At 58.8% G+C, this 17,489-nt stretch overlaps 1 protein-coding gene across 1 annotated transcript in view; it reads right to left on the bottom strand.

Moving 5' to 3' along the window:
- Positions 1–17,489, bottom strand: part of EGFR (epidermal growth factor receptor) — a 117,770-nt gene that overhangs the window by 42,780 nt on the left and 57,501 nt on the right. Inside the window, exons 2-4 of the mRNA XM_054726238.1 lie at positions 3,528–3,679; positions 2,526–2,709; positions 447–581 (exon numbers count right to left, since the gene is read on the bottom strand). Of these exons, the coding sequence (XP_054582213.1) occupies positions 447–581; positions 2,526–2,709; positions 3,528–3,679 (471 nt within the window). The remainder of the gene's footprint in view (positions 1–446; positions 582–2,525; positions 2,710–3,527; positions 3,680–17,489) is intronic.

Genomic DNA, 17,489 nt, shown 5'->3' with positions numbered 1-17,489 from the left:
ATTGATATTTTCCCATTGATTTTTAGAGAGAGTGGAAGAGAGAGGGAAAGACAGAGAGAGACATCCATGTGAGAGACACATTGATTGGCTGCTTCCTGCACACGCCCTGGCCAGGACCAGGGCTGGGGAGGAGCCTGCAACCGAGGTACGTGCCCCTGACCGGAATCGAACCCAGGACCCTTCAGTCCGCAGGCCGGGGCTCTATCCACTGAGCCACACCGGCCAGGGCTGAGGGCATCTTCCTGTGCCAGAGGAGACAGTGCGGACCGGTGAGCTCGCCGCCTGCCTGCAGGGCCGGTCTGCCCGAGCAGCCCCCCGACGGCGGGTCGGTGCTTACTGCCGCTCATAGGTGAAGGGAGCTGCGCCTTAGCCGGCCTCCCCCGCCACCACCCGCCCCGCGGCCCCGCCCCGCCCCGGGCGGAGGCCCACGCGCCCGGCACACTCACAGCTGCCGTGCGGGCTCTGGAAGTCCAGCGACATGTTGCTCAGGAAGCTGCTGTCCACGATGTCGCGCCACTGGATGGTCTCCATGTTGCAGAGGGCGGGGTTGTTGTTGAAGCGCACGGCGCCCTGCAGGATTTCTGCGGGAGAGAGGACCGGTGAGCCGCCGCCTCATCTCACCTGAGCTCTCAGGCTGTGCACGAATTTCCTTCTTCTTTGTTAATCCTCACCTGAGGGTATTTTTCCATTGATTTTTTAGAGAGAGTGGAAGAGAGAGGGAAAGACAGAGAGAGGGAAAGACAGAGAGAAACACCGATGTGAGAGAAACACATTGATTGGTTGCCTCCTGCACGAGCCCCGATCAGGGCCCCGGCCTGGGAGGAGCCTGCAACCAAGGTACATGCCCTCGACCGAATCGAACCCGGGACTGTTTGGTCCACAGGCCGAAGCTCTTTCCACGCTGCATCCTGCTGGACAGACGCCAGCACGCCAAGGAGACGCCCCGCAGAATTCCATGGCAGCGGGTGGAGAATGAGTTGAGGCCCTGTCCGTGTGGCTCAGCGGTTAGAACTGTCATTCCGTAAATGCTGCATTTCATGTCCCTGCCACAGAGTGAGGGCACGATCATTGTTATCTTCAGTTTTAAAAAAATCAACGTCCCATCTCCTATCACCTTCCAGCTTCCTGTCCGAGGACCCTCAGCGTGACCCAGCCACAGAAATTCATCTTCCCCTGTAACACCTTCATTCCTCCGCCTGGCTTAGACAACGTGGCCCAGAAAACTGTCTCAAATACGCGTTGATTTTGTTGTTGTTGTTGTTAATCCTCTTCCGAGGATATTTTTTCCCATTGATTTTTAGAGAGTGAAAGGGGGGAGGGAGGGGAGAGAGAGAGAGGGGAGAGAGAGAAACACTGATGTGAGAGAGACACACTGATTGGTTGCCTCCTGCACACATCCCGACCGACTGGGGTGGGGATCGAACCCACAATCCAGGTAGGTTCCCTTGACCGGGAATCACACCTGCGACCCCCCGGTGTGCGGGTCCACGCTCTGACCTCTGTGCACACCAGCCAGGCACTAGGGGTTGATTTAATGCGTTCCCTTACACCTGAGGCCCAGGTCACAGGACTGGCAGCGTATTCACTCCCTGGGCACAAAGTCTGCTACACGCTCCTTCTCCAGAGCCCTCACCATTTCCCACTAACTCTCGGATGCTTTTCCGAGAGCACGGGATAACCTGGCTTACATCTCCCCTTCCCATTGCACTGTGTAGCCCCTTTTCAGTAACCTCCACCAGCTGTATCTTGCACATGAGTGGCATGGGATACAAGAGAAAAGCAGTTAGTTACCTACAAGGGAGCACCTATACGACTGTCAGCTGATTTCTCAACAGAAACTATGCAGGGCAGAAGGGAGTGGCAAGAAATACTCAAGGTGATGAATGGCAAGAACCTACAACTAAGATTACTCTACCCAGCAAAGCTATCATTCAGAATTGAAGGTCAGATAAAGAGCTTCCCAGATAAGAAAAAGCTAAAGGAGCTCATCACCACCAAACCAGTATTAAATGAAATGCTGAAAGGTATTCTTTAAGAAGAGGAAGAAGAAGAAGAAGAAGAAGAAGAAGAAGAAGAAGAAGAAGAAACATTTGAACAATAAAGTGGGAATAAATACGTATCTATCAACAACTGAATCTAAAAGTCAAAACAAACGAACAAGAAATCTAATAAACAAAGTAAACTGATGAATAAAATAGAATCAGAGGCATGGAAGCATGGAACAGACTGATGAATCTCAGAGGGAAGGGGGGAGGCGTGTGTGAAGAGATTAACCAAAGAAATTATATGCATATATGCGTTAACTATGGACACAGACAACAGGGTGGCAAAAGTCTGGGGTGGGCAGGACCAGGTGCAGAGAGGCAATGGGGGGAAAAAGGGAGACGTCTGTAATACTCTCAATAACAAGGATTAAAAACACACATTTGTTTTGATGAGTCAAGTCTTCCCTGAGTGAATGAACCTAAGAAAGGGCCCGGTGGGCTGTGTGCCACGTCTGCCCCAGGGCCTCCGGCCGCTCTCACCCTGCAGGTTCCGCATGGGCAGCTCCTGCAGGCCCGTCCTGTTGCCGCCGTAGTTGGACAGGACGGACAGGGCGTGGGTGTTCTCGAAGAGCACGTTCCCCCGGATGATCTGCAGGTTCTCCAGCGGGATCTTCTCCACCACGTTGAGGGCGATGAGGACGTAGCCGGCCACCTCCTGGATGGTCTGAGGAGACAAAGCGTGAAGCTGGCCTCTCTCCTTTGAGGAGCTCAAGCACGTGAGGTCGAACACGGGCCTGGGGAACCGGGACACCTCCCTGAACGACGCACACGTGTGGTGACAGCCCTAGAGCATGTGGGTGGCCACACGGAGGGAGTGGCAGGTGACAGGGCACAGTCATTCCCATGCCGTGCCCCCCTGAGCCCGATGGCGGCCGTCAAGGGCAACGTGATGACTCAGCAAAATGGTGCCTCCTTCCCTTGGCCTTCGACACACTCAGGTGAAGAGGGGAACGGTTTTATTAACTTATCTCGTATCTGTCCTGCCTGCTTTCTCATGGAAAGAAGAAAACAGCAGCCCAGAAGGAGGCCCATCACATCCCACGTTCAACTGCTGGCTCTCGGGAGCTGACTGAGAAATAGGGGGGCACTTGTGAAACGGCGGCTAAACTCTTGGCGGCTGGAAAGCAACCGTGGTGGGAGTATTTACACCAAGGCAACGGGCAGATGCTACAAAGCAACGCTCTTTAAAAATGAAGAGCCAGTTACCAGGGTGCCACGGCGGGAGCCACGGCGACAAGATACCTCTCGGTGTCTACGCTGACCGTGGGGCACCGGCCGGGCCTGCTCCTCTGGGCCGGCCTTCTAGGACCTGGCACTAGCTGGGAGAGGGGCCGCCTCAGGCAACATGCACCTCAAGTTCTCTAGGACTCGGAACTGCCGTGGCCGAAGCCAGCACGCGCCCAGGAGGGTTCCGCCCAGGCCTCGACCTGCCTCCCTTACTCGTGCGGAGTCCGGGCGAGGCACCCAACTCGTGGAACCCACCTTCAGGAAGGACAGGTCGTAGCCCCTCTGCATGTAGGTGATCTCCAGGTTCCCCAGGACCACCTCGCAGTTGTTGAGCATCCGCTGCAGGCTCAGGAAGTGGTCGTCGAACGTGCCCAGCTGGGTGAGCTTGTTGTTGGTGCCCTGGCAAACTGGAAAAAAAAAAAAAAAGGCATCTCGTGAAACGCCCAGGAAGGCACGGAACTAAAACAAAACCGCATTCACTATCGCCAACAGACTGTGTGCTCCGGCGACTCAGGGTGTTCATTCTGACCGAGGCCGGCGTGACAGCACGGGGCGGGCTTTACAGGGCGCGGGCCCGCGGGAGGCCGAGCTCACCCCGGCCGCGCAGGGACGCGTTCACACGTGTTCAGAAGCCACGGGGACACAGAAAGGCTCTGTGAAAACCTTTCGGATGAGACCGTCGGTAAGGACTTCAGCAGGCCAAACAACACGCATCAGAACGCACGTGAATGATGTAACCACAACGTCGACGTAGTAACGGCGTCGTGAACTTTGCCAACAGAGAGCACGCCGCCCTCTGTGTGTCCAAAGGGCATTTACAGATATAACGCACGCCAGGCGACGTGTGCGGCCACCGCGGGGCACAGCGAGAGTCGACGACGAGCGCGGCCACGGAAGCCCAGGGCGGGGGGCTGAGGACAGTCTTCTAAGCGAAGGCCTCGGAGACGAGCGAGGCCCACGGTCCAATGCGACACGAGTTAGAGAACAACAGCATGGAAACGCACGTCAGAACAGCCAGGAAGACACCAACCGCGCTGTGAGCCGCTCCCGGGAGCCCCGCCCGCACAGGTGCGCGCCCGGCCGGCCGGCACGGCCTCGGCGCACGCAGCGCCTCCGTGTGGTGTGCGCAGGTGACTTCACACAAGAAAACACTCCCAGTTAGGGGGGACCCACTGGGCAGTCTGCATTTCAAAGCAAAGGAGAGGACGGGAATGGCATCCTGCTCACAAGCCCGGCTCTCTAAAGGACACGTCCAGGCAAGCGGAACAGAACACAGGGGTTCGCGTTGGAAGCTGGGAGCGTTGAACCACAAGCCCTCTAAGAGCGAAGACACAGGGCCCCGGGCCCCGAGGGAGACCGGGACCAGCCGGGGCCGCCCGGGTCCGCAGAGACGGCACCCCCATCAGCAACCGGGGGCCGAGCCCCGAGACGAGGCCAGTCCCCCGGCGGGACTTCCTCGGGGTCCCCTCCGGAACCCGCGCTGCTCAGCCTAGGCCTCTGCACACTGCCCGTGGGCACCGCCCGCCAGCATCACCTGACGTCGGCCTTGCTCCTCGGGGTCGGGGCAGAGAGCTCAAGCTGAGGCGCCAGCACCCTCCCTCCTCGTTCCTCCCGGGGGGTTTCCCTCCGCTCCCCGCCGGGGCTCGCCCACACTCCGAGGCAGAGGGGAGGTCACACGGGAACGCGGATGGAGCCCCGGCGACTGGCTTCCAACCACGGCGCTGGGTGGGCCCGATGGCCGCCGCCTTCGCCCCGGAGCCCGGCCGCTGGCTTTCAGCCTCGCGGGAACCCGGCGCACAGATGGCTGCGTGGCACACGGACGGGGCCCGACCCGCTGCCCAGCGCCAGGTCCTGCGTGCGGGCGCCGCCACGATGTAGGCACAGGGTTGAGGGGTGACGCGGGCTCCCCGCCGGCACACCGGGAGGCCAGCACTGCTCCCGGGCGACAGGCCGGCCCTCCACCGTTCAGCCGACCTGCCGGGCGGCGGGCCAGGTGGCCACAGGTGTTGGTCGTGCCTCGTGCCAGCCAGGGGAGCGGTGTCGGCGGGGACTGGGGGGGGGGGCACCTCTCAGGGGTTTCTCAGCCACAGAGGGAGGCACGTGGCTGCTGCCCCCGTAAAGGAGGAAGGACATTCGCGTGCAAGCGTCTCTACGCGGAACCACAGGGTGTTACCGTCAGTCACATCGAGGGGCCCCGTTACCGGCAGAAAAGGACCACGTGCCCCGGAAGTTCGGCCGGTTTTCTTCTAGAACCAGACGGCTCCACGGAGACGGCACTCGGGCCTTCCCTCCTCCCTCCACTCGCTCGTGCGGAAAGCGACCACGAGCACCCGAGAGTCCGCGTGATGCGCCCCCCTCACGCGGCTTCGTGGTTTCGTGGGAGTCACTCCGATCGTCAGAGACAAGCCCCTCTGTTGGGAAGAGAACAGCAACGCTGCTCGTTGCTGATGCGAACGTGAATCCATGAGACGTGCCGGAGCCACTGGGCGGCTTGTGTGATGAGCCATGTGCTGAAACCCCACGTCAGGAGGACCCCGCTTTGGAAAATGTATCGGAGGAAAGAGACCCAAATATATATATATAAAAGAAAAGCTTCATGCAAAGTGTTGGCCATTATTGATTTATCTTTTTTTTTAAATATATATATATATATATTTTTTTTTTAATTGATTTTTTACAGAGAGGAAGGGAGAGGGATACAGAGCTAGAAACATCGATGAGAGAGAAACATCGATCAGCTGCCTCCTGCACACCCCCTGCTGGGGATGTGCCCGCAACCAAGGTACATGCCCTTGACCGGAATCGAACCTGGGAACCTTGAGTCCGCAGACCGACGCTCTATCCACTGAGCCAAACCAGTTAGGGCTGATTTATTTTTTAATAATGTCCCCCCATCGCAAAGAACCCGAGAAGCCAACTGGCCAACCTGTCTGTTCTGGGGAGAAGAAGGCCGCTGCGTTTATTTGATTCGGTTTAAGGCAGGCCCCCCTGGAACCCTGTCCCCGGGTGAGGGAGAGAGAGAGAAACATCAATGGTGAGAGAGAATCGTGGATCGGCTGCCTCCTGCATGCCCCGCACCGGGAATCGAACCCTGACCTCCTGGTTCATAGGTCGACGCTCACCAACTGACCACGCCGGCCGGGGCCGTCCTACTTCGGACGCGTTCTAAAGGACGGGCAGGCATCAGCACGCATCACCCCGCAGGCCGCCGCCCTGGTTCAGTGTCAGCGTCCCCTGCTGCTGACGGAACGTGCAGGGGACGGTGTGCCCTAACCCCTCTGCAGTGGAGCACCTGGCGAGCTTCCACCAATGCACACGTGCGCACACGCGTGTAACCCACGCTCCTCCCACACGGGAGGACGCCACCATCGCCCTCGGGAGCCCTGCACGCCCCTCCCGCGGCCCCCCGCCCCCACAGCTTGTGGGCTTCGGGCTCCGCGCTGGCGGGATGGCGCCACGCTGTCCCCGTGGGCGAGGCGCCTCCGAGCCAGGCGTCTGGGAGTCCCCACGTGAGGACTGGCATCTGCTCAGCTCGGAGTGACAGGCTCAGGCCGGGGCTTGTGGGAAAGGTCCGCGTATTACGCTTGGACACCCAGGCTGGCCCACAGCCTGGCCACGCTTTTCTCGAGCCCCGCACCTCACCTTAACTGAGAGTAAAACCAGCTGCCTCCCCGAAGTCTCAAAACGCCCCTTTCTGTGTGTGTGTGCGTGTGTGTGCGTGTGTGTGTGCGTGCGTGTGTGTGTGTATGTGTGTGTGTGTATGTGTGTGTGTGGGCAGAGCCTGTCCCTCCCCTGCCGTTAGGGGGTCGGCACCCCTCTTTGCCCACAAGCCCGGGCAAAACCTTCAAACCAGTTCCTCCACGTTTCCCTCAACCCCCCAGACGCCTGGCAGTGCCTGAGTAACCGTGTAATTGTTTTAATTGGCTGTTTTCTCGGCTCCGCGTTAACGGCTGCCCGGCGGCGGAGCCCTCGTAAACCCCTCCCTCGGCCTCCTGAGCTGTCTCGGCCCGTTTTCCACGGAGCGCCTCATTCGGAAGCAGAAACCACGTTTTTCTTATTTCCTCCACATTTTCTTCATTTCTCCAATTTTCTAGAGTGACCAGGTATGACTTTATAGTAACAAGTAACGGAGGATACGATTTACAGAAATCTGTGGTGTACAAGAGAAGAAGACGGGTATGTTAATAAAATACATTTTTTTAAAGAAAAAAAAGAACACACGGAGAAGCCGCCACGCGCACGCACAGCTATCGAGATCCTCCACGTTTCCGTGATCACGAGAGGCGGCGCTGTGCCCTGGCTTTAAAGTGAGAAATGACCGGCGGACAGGGCGGGTGCCACACGCAGGCTGCGGGCAAGGCCAGCGCCGACGCCGGGCCGCTCCGCGCGTCCTGTCCAGCGGCGCCGCGCAGGGTGGCTCTCGGGAGACGGCGGCACGGCACAGCGACGCGTCCCACATCCATAAACACATCCTTAACCTTCGGGGACACGGAGTCCATCACCCACAGAGAGATGTCCTAAAGCGCGATTACAGGACCAGACTGGCCTGGAAAACCCACGCGGGATTGGTAATAACGGGAAAGCAGAAGAACGATGGCTGACTCACAATGCAGTAACAACGAGGAAAACGGTAAAAGCAAGTACAGAGCGGCATCGACATTTTCACTGGGCGCGGAGTCAAAAGCTCGGGCACGTGGGGAAAGTCTCGGTAGAGTGGTGACGATTTTTCTTCATTTCCCCAAACCTTCTACTTCGTCCACAGCCCCTCACTTGTCGTATGCGAGTTCACGACGAATGGATAACTCTCGGCTTGTAGGCGTCCAACGAGAGTTGGCTCTGAATCTGCCTGGCAACCGGCCCCTTCCCCAGCCCGCGTCCCGCTGCGCACCCTCGGGAGAGGATGAGTCCTTGTCCTCTGTGATTGCCCATCTCTTAGAAAGTCCCTCTCTCTAATGCACACTTGTGTTTGCTCCTTTTTGTTGTTATTTCTCACCCAAGGAGTCTTTCCCCGTTGAGTTTTAGAGAGAGTGGAAGGGGGGGGGGGGAGACTGAGAGAGAAACATCGATGGGAGAGAGACGTCATGCGCCCCGACCGGGGCTGGGGATGGAGCCTGCACTCGGGGTACGTGCCCTCGACCGGAATCGAACCTGCGACCCTTCAGTCCGAGGGCCAGTGCTCTAACCACTGAGCACACTGCTGGGCACCCTCAGCTTTTCTGACTCTAGAACCATCAGCAAACGCTGAGTGGCACCGGCCGGTGCCCAGTGGGCTCAGGGGCTGGAGGAGAACGTGGCTCCACCGCCACCGCGGCACGGTCTGCACCACGGGGTCTCTGCCCGCTCTGTCCGTGCCGCAGGGGCTCGCGGGTCCGAGGGGGGACCCGGGGGTGGAGACTCTGGTTAAGGCAGCTGGCACGTGGCCGACCCCCAGTAAGTGCCACGTGACTGCAGCCTGCGCTGAGCCTGGCCGGGTTCCCGGGAGGAGCCGCTTCCTTCCCCGGGCGCCCGAGGCCGCCCTCTGCCCTCCGCTCCCACCGCCGTGTGCGGCCTGGCGGGCGGCCCCGCGCTCGGGCCCCGCGGGAGGGCAGCTGGAGCCGGCCACAGCCACCTGGCCGCCGCGGTCACAGGCAGGGCCCGGGGCTCCAGGAAGGCGTGGGGGCCGTGTCCTGGGGGCAGCCGCTGGGCACGGGAGGGGGAGCCGCACCCACGGGGCCTTTCCGGAGTGTTCTGGCAGAAGCCGCTCCCAGGCCCCGCGACCCTGACCCCTGCGGGGGTTCCTCAGCGGCCGGACCTGCGGGCTGTGTCCCCACGTGTTTGTGTTTAATGCTCGGTTTGAAATGAACATGGGGTTTCCACTGACTCCTCCTTAAGTTAACGACCTTCTCAAGCCGCCTTCCAACGGGGAAAGGAAGCGGCCGCTCCCGGTCAGCTCTGCAACCAGCGCCCGCCTCCCGGGCTCGCCGAGCAGGAAGCCGGGGCTCGAAAACCACCAGCCGCCGCCAGGGGAGCGCGGGGCGCCCAAGCCCAGCCCTGCCCCCGGACCCTTCCTTTAGGCTCAGACACGACCGTCTCCACAACACACGAGCCCCTCCCGGGAGCGCCAGCCACTGAGAGCAACAGTTCTCCCCGGCCTCGTGGCTCAGTGGCTGAGCGTCGACCTATGAACCAAGAGGTCACAGTTCGATTCCCGGAACATGCAAGGGTTGCAGGCTCGGTGCCCAGTGTGGGCTGTGCAGGAGGCAGCCGATCAGTGTTGCACTCACACATCAATGTTTCTCTTTCTCTCTCTCTCTCCCTGTTCCTTCCTCTTAAGTCAATGATAATGATAATAATAAAAGAGTAATATGCTAATGAGACTGGACAACCTTCCGGAGGACGAAGCCGGGTCTGGGAGGGAAGCCCGGGTCCCGGGTGCCAGAGGGAAGCCGATGCCAGCAGCCGGGGGAAGGAGGGCCTGCTCTTGCACGAATTTCGTGCACCGGGCCTCTCTCTCTATAAAAGCAACCGTCCTCACGGGCAGCCACTTGCTGTCAGGCGGGTCCCCTTCCTGGAGGAAGAAGAGACGGTGCTGCCAGCCAGCGCGGCCTCTCGGCGCCACAGGTCTCTGTCCAGGAAACAGAGCCCGCAGCCTCGTTTCCGACGACCCAGGGCAGGCCTGGCAAACTTCTGGAAAGAGCAGGGACTGGCCCTGGCCAGTGCGGCTCAGGGGGTGGAGTGCCGTCCCATGCACCACCAGGTCCCTGGTGCCATTCCCGGTTAGGCAGGTAGGGCCTTGTGTCCGGGTGCAGCCGCCCTGTGCTAGGCATCTTTACTGTGAGGATGGGACACACAGCTCCCCGTGTCCCACTGCATCCCGGCTTCCCACGCCCGGGAGATGGCTGCCAGGCCGGCTTGTCCGTCCCGAGGGGCTGGGAGTTTTGATCTTGCTCAGAGTGCCTGGCCCGGTCCACGCTGTGCTGACGGCTCCGTCACGGAACCCTTCCTTGCCTTGATCTGAAGCCGGCCCGCGGCTTGTGTCTGTGGCTGCGCAAGGCATCCCACGTCTCCTCCCCTCACAGCCCTGCAGGCCCCTGCCCCCCAGGCTGTCCTCCAGCCCCCCTCCCCTCTGCTCTGGGGAAGACCATGCCGTGGCCTCCCTCCCAGCCACGCCCCCAGAAAGGCCCTGCGCAGCCCCTCTCCCCGCCTTCCTCGCCCGCAGCCGCCTCTCAGGGTGCGCCTGGCTCACGCTGGGGCGCTAAGAGCATTCTGTCCCCTCACAGCGCTTTCTGTCTCTTTCGTAAACAGATGTCATCCTGAGAACAGCAGCAAACATTCTGTTTTCCTTCGAGGCCCCTTTCGTTTATGACCCCGAGGCGGGCGGCGAGCAATAAGAGATGAATAAGTATCAGCGAAGTCCTTGCATAAACATCACGTATACGTTTTCGGCGGCCTCGGCTCAACCACTTTCTTTTTTTAAGGTTTAATAACTCACACGCCAGTTGAGCAATGGAAATGGAATCCCCACGGCGTCTATTAATAGCCGGGCTGCCGGTAAATTCCTCCCCAGCTGGATGAGACGGTGTTTTTCCTCGCTCGCTCGGGCTTCGGTTTCTATAGCGCCCCACGGACCCCGCGGATCGGGCGGCCTCGGCTGCACAGGCAGAGCTGGTGCTGGCGGTCCGCTTCCCGATGGAACGTGTTTGGGATCAAACCTCGGGATGCCTTCCCCGAGCCAGGAACCCGTGAGAACATGCGAGAAGACGTAGCACAATCACCCTGGCTTTGTTCTCACTCACTACCCCAGAGGACACGCAAAGATAAGTCACACGGTGACTCGAAAAACACGTTTCCTATTTTCCTCTCTTCCTTTAAGAATGGCAACCCCCCACTTTTCTCCTTAGGTGTGTATCCTGCTTCCGGAAAGACTCGGTCTCTCTTCTTCGCTAACCTTTCTGTTACAGCTTTCATGCTGAAGTGCGACAGTGACGGGGGACGGCTCCATCATCACAGTAATTCGAGGCCAAAGACTCCGGGAGTGGATTCCCTCATCACTTAGCAAAAAACTCCACCCCCACCCCCTTGCCGGAGACACTTAGAGATAATCCCCAGAAACCTCCTCGGCTGCTTTGGGTGGTCAGAAGTGTCTTTCAAAACACAGCTGCTCCATTGTGTAGTTGCTCCGTAGTTCTTTTAATCCACTCATCTGCTGACGGGCACCTAGGCTGTTTCCAGATCTTAGCTATGGTACATTGTGCTGCTATGAACATAGGGGTGCATATATCCTTTCTGATTGGTGTTTCTAGTTTATTGGGATATATTCCTAGAAGTGGGACGACTGGGTCAAACCATGGTACATTTACACCATGGAATACTACGAGGCAATAAAAAAGAAAGAACTCTTACCATTTGCAACAGCACGGAGGGACCTGGAGAGCGTTATGCGGAGCGAAATGAGCCAGACAGAGAAGGACAAGGACCCGTGGTCTCGCTCATCTGTGGAGCCTCATGAACCAAATGAACTGATGATCAAAATTAGACCCGGAGACACAGACGCGTGGACAGAATGCGGAACCTCAGAGGGAAGGCAGGGAGGCGGGGGGGGGGGGGGGGGTGGGGGGGAAGAGATCAACCGACGAACTTGTCTACATATATGCATCAGCCATGGACACAGACAATGGGGTGGTGAGGGCCTGGGGGTGGGGGAGGGGAGCGGGCTGGAAGAAGTCCATGGGGGAAAAGGAGGACCTATGTAATACTTTCAGCAATAAAGAGGAAAACACACACACAGGTGCTGTGACACGGACCTCCAGTGCCTTCCCCAAGATGCTCTACCGCGAGGCCAACCTCCATGTCTGGAGACCCCGGTGTTCAGGCGAGGGGTGAAGTGACGGGGCTGGAGCTGCGTCACGGGGTCTGGAAAACCGCTCCCCACGAGAGCCCCTGACCCCACCCCAGGCCTGAGGACCGAGCCCAGGCTCAGCCGTGCTCCGGAGGTGGGAACGGTTTGCCTTCGCCCCTGAGCCTGCCCTGGCTCCACCGCTGCCCCTCGATCGGACCGAACATGTCGAGGGAGATAAAGTCATTCCTGGCAGCCCGGCCCTGCGTGCCCCTGCAGGCCGGAGCTGTGCTGCGCGGGGTGCTGGCCAAAGGCCTTCCGATGGCTGGGGGGCCGGGGCCCGGGGCCGTGGACATAGTTCAACAGGCCGGTAATCTGTCATCTAAAGCACTCCCCTGGTTTGTTTGTCTTCTGGCTTTTTAAGCTGACGAGCTGGTTACGGAGGCCAGGAAGGAGAGGAGTGAAAGAGCGGTAATGTGCGCCTAATGCCTTAACTGAACTCATCCTTAAGCTGTTTGTGCTGGCCCGCCGCCAGGCCTTCGAAGCGTGGGGTGGGAGCAGAGGGGTGCCTCCCGGGGAGCGGATTCCTACTCTGTTGAACGACCCCTCAAACCAGATCCCCCCTCCCCGCCCCCCGCCCGGAAGCTGAGAAAGTTTTCTACACAAGCACGTCTTTGTAAGCTCAATTGACTTTTACAATAACTAGTGCTCTGAGTTTAAGAAATACAGATGTTGTGTGGGTGGTGGCGAGGGCGAGGGGGTGGGGAGGGGAGGGGAGGGGAGGGGAGGGGAGGATCGAGTGGAGTAAGGTTAGAGATGTCTCCTCCTTCGGAAAATGTGGTAACACTTTCATGGAAAAAGCACGTCGATGTGAAGGATTACTAAAACATGGACATCGTGTGTGGAAGAGAGAGAGAGAGAGAGAGAGAGAGAGAGAGAGAGAGAGAGAGCGCGCGCCATGGCTGCTGGGCGCAGGGAGGCCAGACTGGGCCATCTCCTTCCCAGGTCCTTGTGACAGGGCCTCTGGAATTGGAATTTTATGCTCAAAAATAGTCCGAAAGCCGGGAGCAGAACCAGGCCATTCACCCAAATGCTAGCTCAATTTTCCAAACAAACACAAAACCCCAAAGATTAAGGAACAATGAGGAGTCAGTATTGTAAGTACCAGCCAAGGAATAAGGGAGCTCCGGTGAACTAGATAATACATTAACTTTCATTGGGGAGTGGTTGTTACCATTAGAAATACACCTGCCCTCCCTCCCCAAGTCTCCTCACTCAGCATTCAGTACTGATTTGAGGTTAAATGGGGGTGTTTGGGCTTGGCTGAATGTTTGTGGCTGTTTCATAGGACAATTTCAAAAGTAAATTTTAAGCCCCAAATCCCACAATAGTTTTCAGATAATGAGTGCTACATTCATGACACACCCATCCACTCACAAACAAAACGACGCTGACGAAAGGCTTCATGGTCTAGACTCGCTGGTAATCTAGGCTTTCTAGTTCGTGTCGACCTATTGCTTCAGCTGTTTACAAAAATCAACCTGACCGGGAACCTCCTGAGGATGAGGCCCATTGGAATGCAGCCCTCTGTCACTTTGCACACGTGTGGCTCCATGCTGGCGGTTCATCGGAGCCAGCCCAGGGAACATGTCCCTCTGTCCTTCTTGTAGAGCACCTTCCCAGTGTGCGTGGTGGCCAAGTGCGCAGGGGCGGGCAGGGGCGGGCGGAGGTGGGCCGCTGGAGCAGGACGCTGCCTGTGTAAGCTCAGGGGTTCCAGCTCCGGAGGCTCACCTTTGCACCTGCTCCACTGGTACAGGCGGTGTCACCTGGGGCAAAGCACTCCTCCTCCCTGAGCCTCCCTATCCTCCTCTGTAACATGAGGCTACAAAGGGCCCCACAAAGGGTCATCGTAAGGATTAAATGGGTAATATCTGTAAGAGTGTCAGGCTCATTAAGCTACTGCTATCATCATTACCACCACCACCATCACCACCATGATCATCCTTATCTCCATCATCATCATCATCATCATCTTCTCCATCATCACCATCATGATCATCACCATCTCCATCACTATCATCTTCACCATCATCATCTCCATCACTATCATCATCACCATGATCATCTCCATCATCACCACCATCATCACCATGATCATCTCCATCATCATCACCATCACCACCATAACCACCATCATCATCATCACCATCTCCATCACCATCACTATCATCATCACCATCATCATCTCCATCATCATCTCCATCACCACCATCATCTCCATCACCATGATCATCACCATCATCATTACTGGTGTCATTTTGGTGTCCAGGGTCCAGGGACATGGCACGGATGGGACTCACACTATTCCTGCCTCATGAAGCTTACAGTCCATGTCTCCATGTGGGCATGAGTCAACCAAGTGCACTGCTCACGAGGGGCCCATCCTTTGAGCTGGTTATCTCCGGCCCAAACCAGTGTATAACGATGATGGAGATTTCATAAAACCCCCAAGATCCATGGCATCCACACAGGGTCCCCTCCAGTTTCCAACCGTAGGTTGTACCCCAAGATCCTAAACAACACCGTAACTGTAGAGCTTGAATGTGCGATTTTGAAAAATCTGAACACTTAACAAGAGCCAAGTGACCTTCCAGAGCCTTCTCGGTCCACACCTGTGCCCTGCACAGCCTCCGCATTGAAGATTCCGTCCACGTCAAGCCTCGCGGGCATCCGGAACGTACCGACACCAATAAAACATGTCGAAACGAAGCTTTCGGTGCGATGGACGTGGCACGGATGGCACAGGAGCACTGCCAGTGGCACAGGGGGAACAGCTACAAGCCTGGACATGTAAAGCCGTGACTGAGCTACACAGCAGAATCCTTTCCTGTCGCTGAAGTTACAGCGTTCTGGTTCCCAGCTCCATTTCCTCACGTGCTCTCGCTCCCTAACGAGGCTTTTTACAACCACACACGCACACACACGTGCACACGCATGCTTGAGCTGGGCGAGGCCAGCGGCTCCTGCTTTTCCTGATGTTTCCTCTCATTCTGCTCCGTCTGTGTCCTCCCCTGCAGGCCTCCTTCCCCAGCGCTGCGGCGCGGGCCTGAGCTGACATGCGTGCTGGTGAGGCGTGCAGCTCCGGAGTTCCCCCGACAAAGCCTCGTGGGACGCAGCCCGTGGAGGCGAGAGGAAGCCCGAGGGCGCCGCGGGGCGAGTGTCACACGCAGACTCTGCAGCCCCGGGCAAGGGCATTTCCCACGGACTCGCTGCCGAAGGGGAAGTGAAGGCCGAACGCTCGTGCGGAAAATGCATCCTCTCTGGGCCCTGCCATCCCGAGCGGAAACGTGCGTGGTTCGGTGTTCTTTATGTAAATTGAAGGTGAAGGGGTGATTATGCTGATGACTAAGTGAACGGTAAACACAATCATTTCAGTTGCTTCAACAGATACCCACGTGCCAGAGAAAGCCTCTCGGATTCCCCGGCGCTCACCAGCACATCACCATCCTTCCAGGAGCTTACCAGGCCCCACCGGTCAGCGTCGGCAGCCACACTTCACACCTGTTTTTTCCAGGGAACACATTTAAGACACAAGCTGGTGACATGCAGAAACCAGGGGTCACTTTCAGGATCTTCTACAGGCAGCCGGTGACGGGGGTTCGGGACCTACTCTTGTGAGACTGGCTGAGCACGGGGCAGCCTGGCCACTGTTCCAAACCCCCCGGCTGGCGCATTACCGGAACGAGAGCCCGGCCTCGCCGGGTGCTGCCCGAGCTCCTGCCTGGCAACCGGGCACCCACCCGTCAGCACTTCCTGCCACGGTGTGCACCGGCCCGTGCCGGAAGGAACACGGGCGACGGCCGAGGCAGGCGGGCATGCTGAAAGGCACCTACGGCCACGGCTCACGCTGCTCATTCCAGAGACGAGGGGCACTAAAACACCCCCAAAACGCCTCCCAAAGGAGCTGACGCTCGAAGAAGTCTGGGAGGAGGAAGGGGTAGAAAGGGACAGACGGCGAGACGACACAAGCGCAGGCAGTAGGCGGGCACGGGTGCATTTGCTGAGGACCGACGCCAGATGCCAGTCGGAATGGCTGCTCACCGGGCACCGATCCGAGGGCGGGGCCGCACGGAGGGCTGGAGCGGCCGCCAGCTGGGGCAGGAGGCTCTGCGGGCGGGCGGGGCGGGGAGGGGTGGGGGGGCCGCCCGTGCCGGGAGGCGGTGGCGGGCAGGCTGGGGGAGACAGACAGGTGAGAGTTCAGGTTATCCAAGGGCAGGGGTGGCTGAGGCCCGGGCCCGCCAGGAGGGAGGCTGAGAGCCCGGAGGAAGGACGGGGGGGGTGGGGAGAAATGCGGGTGTTTGAGGGTTCAGCCGAGAAGCCTTCCGGTTTATGGGCAGCTCTTGAGGAGCCCCCTTTGCGGGTTCCAGGCTTGCTCCACACAGAACACGGACCTGGTGTCCTCCCTCCGGAACGCGGGCTCAGAGCCACCCTCCGAGTCCTTCTTGGGTGGTGAGGAGCCTCTCGTGGGAAGGAAAGGGCCTCTCGTGGCCTGCACCGAGATGAAACAACTTCACAGGGGTCCTCACACTTTTAAACAGGGGGCCAGTGCACTGTCCCTCAGACCGTGGGAGGGCCGGACTATAGTTTAAAAAAAAACTATGAACAAATTCCCATGCACACTGCACATATCTTATTTAGAAGTAAAAAAACAAAACGGCAAAGGCACCCACATGTGGCCCGCGGGCCGTAGTTTGAGGACGCCAGGTGTCTATCGAAGCTTAAAACCCTCCCTGTGCGGAGACACCTGCCGTGAGGTCTGGACTCCCAGCCCTTTTCAGCGCAGCACCCAGCACGACTCCAGGGAGCCGGGCAGCCAAGAGCCACCGGCACAGGCAGATCCTGGCCGGACGCGCCCACCCCCAGCCAAGGCCGCCGTCCCCCCAGGAGCGCCTCCCCCTGTCGGAGAACGTGGTCGCTGACAGCAAGCGCTCGACGGCGCCGCCCACATGCTGTCCGGTCCCCCAGGGGGGCTGCCTCTCAGAGCTCTGAGCCCGGGAGCGGAAGCCATCGGGAGAGCGTGGCATCGAACCCGGAAGACAAACCGCCATCGAGGGCGGAGCGCGGTGTCTGTCCTGTTTCTCGTGGGAATTCTCGGGAGGGAGAGAAGGAAGTGATGGGCTGGCGGTGGGGCGGTGGGCGGGGAGGTGGGGACAGTCGGAGGAGGCATGGCTCCAGCCGGCGGGTTATGGGGACAAGTGAACTCTCTAGAACCAGGGGGACTTCTTGCTTCTTCCCGTCATGAGCGGAGGGAGGAGGCCGAGGCGCAGCCGTCGAGTGGCGCTCCTCGGTCTGCGTGTCCCGGGAAGGGCAGCCCCTGCTGGGACCCCCTCCGCCGGAACGGA

Source organism: Eptesicus fuscus, chromosome 14, assembly GCF_027574615.1.
Source record: "Eptesicus fuscus isolate TK198812 chromosome 14, DD_ASM_mEF_20220401, whole genome shotgun sequence".
Taxonomy (NCBI): domain Eukaryota; kingdom Metazoa; phylum Chordata; class Mammalia; order Chiroptera; family Vespertilionidae; genus Eptesicus; species Eptesicus fuscus.
This window is presented reverse-complemented; position numbering and strand designations above follow the sequence as displayed.